Source organism: Globicephala melas, chromosome 1, assembly GCF_963455315.2.
Source record: "Globicephala melas chromosome 1, mGloMel1.2, whole genome shotgun sequence".
Taxonomy (NCBI): Eukaryota; Metazoa; Chordata; class Mammalia; order Artiodactyla; family Delphinidae; genus Globicephala; species Globicephala melas.
In genome coordinates this window covers 103,073,687-103,087,708 of record NC_083314.1, presented here as the reverse complement: position 1 = coordinate 103,087,708, position 14,022 = coordinate 103,073,687, and the positions used below count along the sequence as shown (strand labels likewise).

Below are 14,022 nucleotides of genomic sequence, written 5' to 3'. Positions count from 1 at the left end.
AAGTTATGCTAGTATGAAAAAAAGACTTAATTTGTATCTGAATATTCTTCTAGGATTTATTGGAAATAATGTTTATAGGAGTTCTTTTGGATAATCTAGTAATCCCCTTAAGGTTTACTATGTGCCTTTTTTATGGAATGAATAATGTTAAAGTTTCATTGTTCTCTAAAAGTTTCTGTTTAAAACATTTTCTGAATCTGTCAGACTACATCTTGTTGTTTTGAGAGTAAATTACACTGACTGTCTTTCTTGTTCCACATTGGTCCCAAACCCTAGATAATTGTTTTAAAGTAAAATAAATACTAGTATAATACTTGAATTATAATCCTTGGCTCATGGCAGGTGCTCAGAAGTATTTATTGAGTGTTAAATTTTATTTAATCTATGTGTTTTAGAAAAGAATTTAATATTGTAACGTTTAGCAAAGTATAGGTGAAAATACCAGGAATGTTCCTAAAGTGCTTATCTTTCATTTTTTAGCGTGCTCAAGCAGTTCTTCAAGCAGTGACAGCTGTCCAGACAGCAAATACTCCTCTTAGTGGCACCACAGTTAGTGAGAGTGCAGTGACTCCAGCCCAGAGTCCAGTGCTTAGAATAATTATTGACAATATGTATTACCCTGTAACACTTGATGTTCTTCACCAAGTAAGTTTAGTTTAATTTGCATGTTTATCTATAAAATTGAGAAATAATAATACAGTAGATAAAATTTGTTTTGATTTTAATGTTTTAACAGATATTTTCTAAGTTTGGTGCTGTATTGAAGATAATCACATTTACAAAAAATAACCAGTTTCAAGCTCTTCTCCAGTATGGTGATCCAGTAAATGCTCAGCAAGCAAAACTAGTAAGTCTAGTTTTTTTTGAGATAGCGATAATTTTTCAGTGGTAGATATGTATATACACATACATATGTGTAGCTAATGTTATTAATACTGACATAACTTAGCGATACCACATAGCATTTTAGATGGCACACATTATTGTCATTAAGGTAATATTGGAAAAGCTTAGTATTTATGATAAAAAAGAAATGTTTATTTTTAACATTAGTCATACTTATAGTTATATGTAATACAGGCTTATATTTTGCATTTTTGTTTGATTTAGGTCCAGAAGTTTTGTGCTCTTGAGGATATAGCAGGATTGTATTGTGCATGCATACCTGTATAAGATTTTACATTTTCCAGTGGGAGTTTCAAAGTAATATATCTATAAGATAGTTTGGCTGAAATACATCAATAGACATATGGCTCAATTCTATGATAGGCTCTCAGCTATTTCCAGTATTCTTTTTAAGTATTTTTTTAAAAGATAGGTTTTTTGAATAAGTTCTTAGTCTCCCTTTTATTCACATTACTTACTTTTTTGTTGTTGTTGTTGTTAAATATGGAGGGTAAGAAACTGTTCAAAGCAGTAAAATCTACCCGTCATAGCTACCACTGAAAACTGCATACCACATCTTTGTTTCTAAATGCCTAATCTTCTGTTTGTGTATCTTATTTAAATCTACCTTTGTCTGTCTCTTTAACTTCTTGTGCTGTAGTATCTCATTTTTATTCCATTATTAAAACATTAAATATTTATTATTAAACCATTAAATCAACTGTCTGTACTTACATTTGTCTTACCTTTTTTCTCCCTTTCACACTTTCACTTTCAGACTAATTATGGTCTATTCAGTACTTCCTCCAGATCAAGATAGCTTGTATGGAACCAGGCCATTTTTAATTATTGTTTCATTGCATTCCATCCTTAGAATCTCATTTGGGGAGCAAAAATAGCTTCAGGTAGCAGAAAGGCTTTACTAGTAATAATAACATAATTGAAATGGTTTACCAAGTGCTGTTACCTCATTTTTTTCTGACTACTCCATTTATAAACAGAACAGGAATTTTTCCTGTGTTACAAGGGGATGCTAAGATTTAAAGAGGTAAATTACTTATAATGTACACTATCTGTAAAGTTGACATTTTTTTAGTCTACTTTTCTCCAGTGTGTTGCTACTCATTGGTTCCCAATTGCATGATCTAATCCTATTATGTTTCCCTTTTCAGCAATTAGAGTTCTTCTTTAAAAAAATAATTGTCTTTCCTAACATGCCCCAGCCCTCCAACTTTGGAGATATTTTATATTTAAAGAGTTACTGAAATCATTGTGGTATGAGGTTTGATCAATAGCAGACAATCTAGAAGCCGTGTTCTCGATGGCACTTTTCACAACTTCAAACAAATTTAAATATAGTGCACATTTTTCTTAATATGGAATATTTTCTTTGTCATTCCCTTCCGATCCAGAGGAAGAGTATTTGGTAAAGGACCAGTGAAATGGAATTTGATTCAGAATTATACTGCATTTGGGCTATACAATTCAGTGGTTAAAGTAGTTTATATATATCTTTCAGTATTTGATAGGTTTTCTTTTTTTTTTTTTTTGTGCGGTACGCGGGCCTCTCACTGTTGTGGCCTCTCCCATTGCGCAGCACAGGCTCCAGACGCGCAGGCTCAGCGGCCATGGCTCATGGGCCCAGCCACTCTGTGGCATGTGGGATCTTCCCAGACCGGGGCACGAACCCATGTCCTCTGCATCGGCAGGCGGACTCTTAACCACTGCGCCACCAGGGAAGCCCTAAACATATACTTTTGATGACTCCAGTCATTTTTCTTCATGCCTTTATCTGGACTGTGGACTGTACCTAGAGAATATCGCATAATCTAGCCAGTACTAATTTAAATTCTTCAGCATCAACTACAAATAGACTCTGCTTGCAAAATTTTACCACATTTCTTCGGTCTGTTCTCCCATTTTCCACAGTGACTATATCGGATAGAAATTTCTCTTTCCACCAAGTCTGTCTTCACTCTTTCTTACGACCTTGCCTGCTGCTTCTCAGAAAAAATAGAAACTATCAGATGGAAACTCCATCAGTATTTCTCACAAAATCTACTTATACCCACACATATCTGTCTCTTCTAAATAAAAGGCATAGATATTTCTAAGACCAGTAAACACCAGATACCATCCTGTTCTGCCTCATAAGAGCCTTTGCATTTTCATCCCCTCTTTCTCTTGTATTTTTCTCTTTGTTGGTTATTTCTCACCAGTGTTTCAAGTGTGCTTAAGTGTTCTCTCATTTTTTAAATGAATTTACCCTTAATTCTGTATTCCATATATCTGTCCATCTAACACCTTGTCTCTCTTCCCTTTCTTCATTTATAACTAGAATTCTTAAATAAGCTGTCTTTATTTGCTGTTTATACTTATTATCCTCTTCTTATTTCTCTACTTAGAGTAATTTGGTTTCAGCCCCTATTTATCCATATTTTTCTCCCTCGTGTCACCAGTGATCACTAGAGTAGCTAAATCTCAACAGAATTATTCAGTCCTTACCTTAACTAACCTTAGGTAACATTTGACATTGAACCTTTCTTTCCCTTTCTTAAAATCCTCTTTTCTCCTGGTCTCTGACACTTCTCACCTAGATATATCCCACCTCTCTGTCCCTTCCTTGTTATATCCCTCCCCTTCCACCACGGGGACCTCAGCTGTTACACACAGCTCAATTACACCTTTGTGATTCTGACTACTCACATCACTTTTTCTAGCTCAGACCTCTTCTAAGAGACCCAGATTAGGAACCCATGGACCATGGCGCACCTTCAAACTTAGCGTGTTCAATTAACTCCTGTCACCACCACCCCCCACCACCAAAAATACGAAAGCCTGTATTTTCTGTGTCAATAAAGGTCAAGGTACTATGAATCTAAGAAACAAGCCAGAAAACATTGAATCTTCCTTTATTCCTCTTCCTTTCAGCTTATCACCAAATAGTACTCATTCTAGACCCTAAATTTCTGTTGAATCTATCCTTTTGTCTCCAACTCTCTTGCCATCACCATAGTCTAAGCTAATGTCATTCAAAGTGCTAGTCTTAGATGCTACAAGGCACTTGTGCAAAAATACAAATCAGCATACTTCTAGCTATAGTTTGTTTAGTGTCAGTGTTGATAATAAATTTGGACACAAAGTTCTCTTCATGCAGAGTGACTTGGGTTGCTAGTCCATGAACCACAGTTTGAGTAGCACTGATCTAAGCCATCATCTCTTAAATCTGTGTTTCATTGGTCTTCTGACAAAACTCACCACTTTGAGTTTTAAGAATGATCTCAAAGTCATATTTCTTCCTTTCTCAGTGCCCTTCAGTGACTGATTTTTGTCCTAAATATAAAATCCTCCTTCCTTAACATAGCTTATAAAAGTAAATCTTGCCTCTCCAGTATCATCTTCCACCTTTAACCATATTGGACTTCTTTAAATGCTTGCATATTCTATATATTCTCTGATCTCATGGGCTTACAACTTGCTGTTCTGTTTGCTAAAACTGTTCTCTCCATCTCTTATGCCCAACTCCTACCTCTCTTTCAAGTATCAGTTTAGAAGTCTCTTCTCAGAGAGGTCTTTCATAACCTTTCAACTAGATTGGATCCCTTCCTTTCTTAGTTCTCATCACTGCACATCAAACTTATAATTACTTGTTAAGTGTCTGTATTATCTGTTGGACTATAAGTTATATATGAGTGGGTATCATGTCTACTTTGTTCCCTGCTACATTTTTAGAACCTAGCACAGTGTATGGTGTATTACAGGTATTAGGGCTTTTTCAACCCATGTCACAACTTTCCCAGCATCTAGAGTGCTGTAGATCCTTCCGACCTTTCAACCATCCATGTACGTCTAAGTGTATTATAAAATGAGTTGATTCTAAACTTTGTAATTCAGTTGCTGTATTTTTATGCTTGTTAAAACAGTAGAGATCGTATAAAATTTATAGGTAAGGAATAAGAATTTGGGAAGGGAATCTCAAGCCTGCTTCTCCACTTCTATAGTGATTGTTGTTCAGATGAATGAGAGAATGACAAAATATTGCTTACGCCCTGGGAATTCATTTAGCAGGCATAGTGTACCTTTAGGTTTGGGGGAAGAGAATTATAGTATTCTTTAAAGTATGGTCCAGAGCCCATTCTTATCAGACTGTGGTCCAGATACATTCTTATCATATAGATTGCTTACACAGAATGGGACTCTTAGGCCATTCTGAACTAACAGTTCTAATCTTTGGGGTTGGGAGCCCACTACTCTGTCTTTGTTTTGAATGCCCTGGGAATCACTGCCATGTAAAGGCAGCTTGAGTGACAGAGCCAACCAAACTTTCCATATATTAGTTATGATCTTTGGCAATTATCTTCATTTAATTGGAATTCTTTCCCCCTAGCATTTTGCTTTATAAGAAAAGAGCAACTCGGAAAAAAACATTAACAGTGGAGTTTTATTAGTGAGGGTTGGAGGGGAAAAATGTAACTATCTCCTGAATTTGTCCTGAGGTTGGCTTTAAAAACCTCTTAAGTCAACAGAAAAGGTAATGTATATTGAGGGTTGACATTTAGGGTGGTAATCACAAGTCATTTTAACAATTATAATTGTCAAGTAAAAAGTAAATTGTTTTAAATGATCTTCACATTTATTAAAGAAAATGCCCTAATGCCTTTTTCAAAAATCTTGTTTATTGGCAAGCAGTGTATTGGGCAAAGATAATCACTTAACTGTGGCTTTCTATCTAGTTCAGTTTCTATATTTTCAAGAAATAGAAGTAATCTTTTTACCTTGACTTTTAAAAATTATTTGTTTTATATAACCCTGAAATTATAACACACATGGTAGATAGTAGCTGTTTTTGTTTTTGTTATTAGAGACAGCTTTTCAGGTGTGTTATCTCTCTCTATTAGGAATGTGTACAGTTGACACTGGACAGTGACACTGTGTCTTTTGGAAATCCTTTAATATGGTCACTCTGTTTTAATATGCAAGTGGATTGTTTCTCATTAATGATTCCTTCCAGGAGAGAGTGTATTTCATTAGTTTCATTGTTGGCTTTTCCTGTTTTTAATCCATATGCAGTGTTTTTTGTGTTGTTAACTATACATTCTGTATTTAACATCTTTACTGAGTTTATCATGTTTTTGCCATAAATCTTATACTTAGTATGAAAATACTTTTTCCTGATTGTTTTTGAGTACTCCAAACCTTCCCTTTGCATAGACACATTTGAGAGGCCTTTCTGCAAATTAACTTGAGCTTTTACTGTCAGAAATCTTTGCTCTAGCAAGATCACTGCAATCCCGATTGCTGAACACAGACTGACTTGTGTGCTGCCATTATTTCCTGGAATTTTGCAAACACACGAGCTTGAAGTGAGCTTGCATATCTAGTTTACTCATTTGTAGTCATCTTCCCTCAGCCAGCTGTTGAAAGTGCCTGGATTTCTATTCTTGTGTATCCTCAGCTCTTGTTCCTCTTGTATGTTGCTAACAGGTGATTTTAATTTACATATTGTTTCCTGATTTCTCTAGCTTTTGTATCTTAGGTATACTTGTGTATCTTCCATCTACATAAAGATACTATTTTTTAATTAAAGGAAGAATGTCAAAGGCTTCTAGAGGGCTTTCTAGCAGTTAGCATATTCATAGTAGATATTTGGCAGTCAACCTCATTGAAAGAACTCAGCCCCAAAGAAACTCTGCTTATTGTGAAGTTAGTGTTTTTGTGTCAGTAATTGCTTTTTGCATTAATTTAGATAATATGACCCAGAGCCAGGTCTTTTCTTACAAGATATCAGATTTTTTTGTATGATGTTATTGAAATAGTCACCTAAGAGTGAATTTTGCTACTCATCTTTTGACGTTCATATATTGGGGAGAGAGATAGATTCTATTACTTGGCTCAACATTTCCCGTATAGGAATGAGTAAAAGAAGACCTATTTTCAATGCTTTGTTTGTCTTTACAGAAGAGTATTGAATTAATTAACTCTCTGGCTGAGAGAGTTGATACTTGGTTTTCATTCTCATATGATGATAGGTACATTGCCTAATTCAAATATAATTCAAATCCTGATGTGTATGTAGTCCCTTTAAGTGAGTTTTCATCAGTAATTATTGAAATTGGTGAACTTGGGTTGAATTGTGTTTTTAGGTTAGTTTTTAGCTTGGTAAATATATTCACATAAATCTTACCTTTTTTTGAATTTTATTTTATTTAGTTTTTTATACAGCAGGTTCTTATTATCTGTTTTATACATATTAGTGTATACATGTCAATCCCAATCTCCCAATTCATCCCACCACCACCACCACCCCCAACACTTTCCCTCTTGGATAAATCTTAATTTTGTATATTAAAGGAACAGGTTTTCTTTTTTTAGAGTGGGAATATTTTAATTATAAGCTTTATATACATAAGGAGCTATTATAGAGGTTTACTTTTTCCATAACAGGGCACTCTTGATTATATTTTAGTCTGTTTCAGTTACTTTCCTTCTTCAACAGTGTGACAATTAAAATAGTCATACTGAGGTAATACAAAAATTCTCTTTCAAACACCAAATGTGAAAAATATGTTGGTCTACTATTAATATAGTTCTGGTTTTACACACTTAATAGATCTTGGTCTGCATAGATATCAGGCTTGATCTATTTATGTATTGTTATCAGAAGAATTGTTTTCATTTTTGAGGTGAATTATAGAGCTAAACATGTTCTTCATTTCTGGACTGTTACTTTATATAGTAAATGTTTATTCTTCTAATGAAAAATTAACAGTGTGTTCCCCTGTTCTCTAGTTCGTTCCAGGTTTCTATCCAGCTGGAGTAGCATTGGTGATTATATAGGAACAGAAAAAAACATAATAATCATAACAGCAGCACAGTCCTTTTATAATTCATATATTTTACATATGTGTAAAATATATATATGTGCTTTTACGTATGTGATCTTTTATCTAATCCTCATAATAACCCAGCAAGGAAACATGGCAGCCATTGTCATATCTGTTTTCCAGGTTCAGAAAGATTCTGAGATTCAGAAAGGTTAAATAACTTGTTCAAGATGACCTTTCAACTCTAGAGGTGTACTCCTTCTATTCCAGAACTTTCCTGGGATGACATTTAATTTGCTTATTCAGCAAGTTATTCTGCTTCAGGTTGAACAACCTAGGTTAAGGAAGATAATATTGGGTTGGCCAAAATGTTTGTTGGGATTTTCCTTAAGATGTTATGGAAAACCCAAATGAACTTATTGGCCAACCCAAGAGTTTTTGCTCATTTCATGGTAGTTGCTATTATGCATCATAGTGATATTTAGTTGTCTTGAGGCACCTCATTTAATGTGGCATCAAACAGAAGTTACCTTATACCTATACCAATTTTTATAAGTGTTACCATACAGCAAAAGATATGTGTATAATAAAATTAACTTTAAAGTATTGTGCAGACTATTATGGTACTACTTTGGCAGCACTGACTATATTTGTGACCCTTGTTAATTTTTTTAAATTAAAATATTTGCAGATTTTTAAAATTAAAAGTATTAGCACATATGTTTAACTGGTTACATTTTAGATTTAGATAACACTTTTCTATTTAAAGAAGGTAGTATTTGTGGAAACCAGTATATATTGGTTGGAATAGTAAAGAACAGGGTATGGAATTTGATCCCTTTCCTGGTGACTTATGTGCAGTTTTTCATCGTTGAGTTTCATTGTCAAAGTCATACTTTTTCTAATTTTTATTTCTTAAGATTGCTGATATATTTTGTTCACTTTTACAGGCCCTAGATGGTCAGAATATTTATAATGCTTGCTGTACCCTAAGGATTGATTTTTCCAAACTTGTGAATTTGAATGTAAAATACAACAATGATAAAAGTAGGGATTATACTCGACCTGATCTTCCATCTGGGGATGGACAACCTGCATTGGACCCAGCTATTGCTGCAGCATTTGCCAAGGAGACATCTCTCTTAGGTATGATTTTTATTGTCTGTACCACTTTTCTCCCATTTTGCCAAATGGGAAAGTGCCTGTTAAACTCCAGTAAGTATAATGAATCTCCCATTTTCGAATTTAAGAAATTATGTTAGGTTTCTCCCCGCATCAGGTAAGAAAGCATATGTATGCTGTTGGAAGAAAACCCTAAGTTCATAAGTATAATGAAAATTATATGTTATATTCTTTTTCACCACTCTCATCTTCTCTCTCAGAATAGAAGAGGAAAAGCTCTAATGAAGAAATACTGTTGAGTTCTTAATAAAATATTTACACTTTAAATTGAAGTCATGCTGTCTAGGGCCCCTTGTGCATATTCTTTAGGGCCAATCTAATTGTTTCAATTTAGCACTGCACAGACAATGAAAAGTTAACAGATGCAGCATATAATGGGAGTAGGTGTATAGAATTTTTTCAAAGCATATTATATTCTCTCTTTTAAACAATTTTAACTAGAAAGAATTTTATATAAAATTTATTTTGGTATTTATCAGTATTTGCATTTTGTCTTAATCATTGTATTTCACCTCATTCTACAATGGATTTGACCCACCTAATCAAAAACAAAACAAAACAAAAATTTGCAACTAATAGTTGACAGAGTCAAGATGAAGAAAAAATAAAGGAAAATGTTATTTTGTAAGTAAAATAAGTGATTTATAATTTAAGATGAAATTTTACAGTTTTATTTGATGTATTCAGGAAATTCTTGGTTTCTGAAGTTTGTAAGATTATCATTAAATGAGTTGTTTCTGTACATATGGAACCCAAGATTGATGAGTCACAAACTAGTTCTTACAGTTTATGTTTATCAATTAAAAAAGAAAAAGCATTATAATGAAGTAATTTTTGGAAATAGATATTTACTTACTGTGAATATATAGCATGTGTTATCCATTTATAAATATGTAATATAAGTGATACATCTATGAACTGAGACACACTAATGCACAAGAGAAGCATTTGATATGTGAAATTAATTCTGGTAATTTTAGACAAAACTGACCCTTTATTCTAGTTGTCTAATACATCTAGCACAAGTCATAGCAGTTTATCATGACCATAATAGATTCTTTAGGTTGGTAACATTCTTTCTTGAGAGAATCTCTATCACTGTGTGGGGCTAATTTAAGGCTTTATTCCCTCAACTTGGCTTGTAAGTAGATAATATTGACTATGGTGTACCATTTTTTAAAGTCAAGAGTGAGACAGTAATGAGTGATACATGGCCTTTGCTTGTAATTGTTACTGTGAATTCTTAAATTTTTTTAACTGATAGAAATTATTTTATAGAAAAGACAAAAATCAGCATTTACTGAATAGTTTCTATGTCATAGGCATTCTGCAAGTCACTTAGCAGATACATTATTTAATCCTTAAAATAACCAAAGTAGAAGATGACAACAAGATTTTTTATAGTAGTTTCTAAGAAGTTTAAAACATTACATGCAACTCATTAAAGAAACAAGGGTAAAATACCAAGAAACTTCAGCTAGCATCAAACATATGACCGTAGTAATCACTTTCTTGGACCCTAAGAGCTATGTGTGTTTGCTCATTTGGGTGTAGTTAGATGAGTTTGTATGTGTTTTTGATTCTGGGTGGAGTCATGGTTAGAGGGAATTCATCATCGTTTTCCTTGTAATCTCATGGCTTTGATGGAATTTTTTTTAAAGTAATAGTAAGTCTCATAAAAGATTATAAAGTTACACCATAACTAACTTCTGTCTTATTCAGTGCTTTTATCATTTTTCAAGTGTTCTACATTTTTGCATTAAAAGATTATGAGTAAAGTTGCTCAGTTCTTAGTAAATAAATTTGGTGTCTTCTTCCAGCTCTGTCTTGAATATTTTAATATAATATGCTGGCATACCTCGTTTCATTGTGCTTCACAGATACTGTTTTGTTTTTGTTTTTAAAAAACAAATTGAAGGTTTGTGGCAACCCTGCATTGTCAGATGATGGTTAGCATTTTTTAGCAATAAAGTATTTTGTAATTAAGGTATATACATTTTTTTTAGACATAATGATGTTTACACACTTAATAGACTACAGTATACTGTAAACATAGCTTTTGTATGCACAGGAAAACGATAAAATTTGTGTGACTCACTTTATTGCAATACTTGCTTTATTGTGGTGGTCTGGAACCAAAGCTGCAATATCTCCAAGGTATGTCTGTATTTTTGTTTCTGTGCTCTGCCTGATAAGAACAAGGAAAATATTTTGTGGTGAAACTATGTGAATTCACCTTCCTTTACTAAATGACTTCATCATTTACCTGTTTTAATGGTTTTACATCTTACAACTGGGTTTTTTTATTTTAAATGTCTGCAGATAGTTTTTGAAAATGGGTGAGTTATAAGTTTTAAAAATCAAATAATGGAATTTATAGTTTATGAGATAACTTATATTTTGATTTTTTTCTTATTTTCTATGTAAATACATATTTGTACAAAATTAAAATCACACTATTTTATTTGAATTATTCTACTGAGAATTTTTTTGAAAATTGATAATTATAATAGCTTCATAACATTCTAGTGGATATATAATACTTTTGGAAGTATGTTGGACATTTAGTCTACTTTCATACTTTTCATCAGTATAAATGGTGCTGTGACAAACACCTGTACATAACTTTTTTGTCTCTTATTTACTTAGACTAGATTCCTGGAACTAGAATCATTGGGTCAAAGAAAATGTTAAAGCCTTCTGAATCTTGTTGCAGATTTCTTTCTAGAATGGTGATATTTAAACTAACATGAATTGTATATGAGGCTGGCTATTGTACTTTTTCCTCTACCAGCTTATTATAATTGTTATTATTTTATGAACTAGTTTATAATTTTTCATTGCTTATTAGGTACTTACAAGTCTCTGAATTGGTTGTCTGGATTCTTTCTATTAGGATGTACAAAACATAAAATGTATATTAAGGATATTATGTTCATATTTGGTATGAACTAAGCATTCAACTTTATACTTACATTTTAGACTGGCTAGTTACAGAAAAATATTTTAAAATAATTCATCACAATCCAAACCTTTCCATTTACAGGACATTAAGGTAACTTTTTTTTACCCCCCACACCTTTGGTGGGTACCGTTATCTTTATGAGGAACCACTGACTGTTTTGCTTTTTAAAGTAGTCATCAAACACTCTTAATAGTGACATACACTGTTATGTTAGTGAGGTCATGCCTTCTGGAATGGTGACTAAATTTTTTTCTCTGTTTATTTGCTTCTAGTGATATTTAGTAAGTCAGGTGACTTCAGAGTACAACAAACTAATATTGATAGGATCCATTTCCTGCTTGAGTCTTCCTCAAACAGTACTTGTGCAAAATGAAATAATTGCTCGGTATCCTTTTATTTCAAAGATTCTGTAAGAACACAGATACTAGGTGATAATTCTTTTCTGCTAAATATTTAGGGGGATTCACTTTACTTTGTATGATTTTTATATTATATCTAAGCACTTGACTAAATTTAATTAATTTGGAATCAGTATTATAAATTTTAATTGGTTCATTTTACACAGTAATTTTTTAAGACTAGCATTCTCGGCTTCATTTTTTTAGTGCTAGGGACCACAGTGTCTCCAAAAATGTAATTTATTCAAGAATGGAGACTGAGGGCTTTTTAATTAGTTAGAAATCTGACATTTAAATACATAATCACAAACTTGGCAGACTATTAGTTATTCACGTATTCTACATCAGAGAACAAGGTGATCAAAAATTCTTGAGATTATAAATTGAGATGTCATTATAATGATCATTTTATCATGTTTAAGAAGTGTAGTTAATTTATTAAGGGGTGGTCACTTTTAGAAAAACTGCTAGAAGTAATTAATTTTTCATGATCATGTTGTCTACATTTTTAAAATTAATGCAGATAATATGTACAAAGAATACTTATTTTAGAGCCTTTTGTGTATTTTGAGTTAATAAGTAGCAGCCGTTCTCATCATACGGTTTTAACAGAAAAGCAAAACAAACTTTGTATAGGATATCTTTTGAGGTGAAAATAGTTGATAATTGAGAACAGATATAACAACCATTTATTCATAAGGGTAAATATGTAGTTCTTATAGATCAGTTTTTCTCAAACTTTCCTGCACATCAGAATTACCAGGTCTTACCCTAGACTGAGAATCCCTAATGATTAGTGGGTTTCTAATTTTTTAAGATTCCAGGATTCCAAGATGTAGTGGGAGTTGAGAATTACTACTATAGAGGAAAGTTTGTAATTTTTTAGGTGCTTTATTTTAGTTTTTTAGCAAAATTATTAGTGTTCTCATAAAAACATACTTTATACCTATTGAGCCAGTATTCTAATACTTTTCTTTATTCAAGCCATGTAAATCTGTCTTGGTATCGGTACAATTCCAGTGTTTAGCTGTTAAATTGAATTTGGTTTTCTTTTCTATGTGTTTATGATGCATAAAATTAACAAGTAAACTTGTTTTTAAAATATTTTTTAAAACTTACTTTAAACTTAATATTTTAAAATTTATTTTTAAATGACTTCTGAAAGCTTTTGTTTTTGTTACTTTTGAATGAGTTTATTTACATGGTGTTTTTTTTTTAAGTTTTTATTATCAAAGACTTCAGTTATCATATCCATTATCTCAATTCACTAGTTCCCACACTTGTTTTATCTGTTCATTTTTTCTGTTGTATTTTGAGGCAAATCCTTAACATCAAGTCATCTCAAACATAACCATAATTTCTCTAAAGTGATGACATTTTCTTACCAAGCATACCTGATCAAAATTGATTAAAACCTGATTATCATACCTATCAAAATTGATGATGATTTCTTAATGTTGCTGAATACCCAGTCAATCTTGCATTTCCCCAGTTGTCTCAAAAAATGTTTTTTAAGCATTGATTTGTTCAGGATAGGATCTTCTCAGGGGCCACACATGGCATTTGGTAGTTATGTCTCCTGAATGTCTATTACTCTGTTAAAGTCCTCTCCCTCTGCCCCAACCCTCAGTTCCATTGACTTATTGTGGAAACCTAGTTATATTCTTTAAGAAAATGCCACAATCTGGATTGGTCTGGCTATTTATTTCCTTATAGTGTCATCTTTTTTTTTTTTAAGATCACGTGTTCTTGTGTATTCATATTTATT

At 32.6% G+C, this 14,022-nt stretch overlaps 1 protein-coding gene across 4 annotated transcripts in view; it reads left to right on the top strand.

Moving 5' to 3' along the window:
* Positions 1-14,022, top strand: part of PTBP2 (polypyrimidine tract binding protein 2) — an 83,396-nt gene that overhangs the window by 46,617 nt on the left and 22,757 nt on the right. For all 4 annotated transcript variants that reach the window (XM_030868759.3, XM_030868758.3, XM_030868757.3 and 1 more), the window contains exons 6-8: positions 481-645; positions 737-847; positions 8,660-8,855. In XM_030868759.3, the coding sequence (XP_030724619.1) occupies positions 481-645; positions 737-847; positions 8,660-8,855 (472 nt within the window). The remainder of the gene's footprint in view (positions 1-480; positions 646-736; positions 848-8,659; positions 8,856-14,022) is intronic.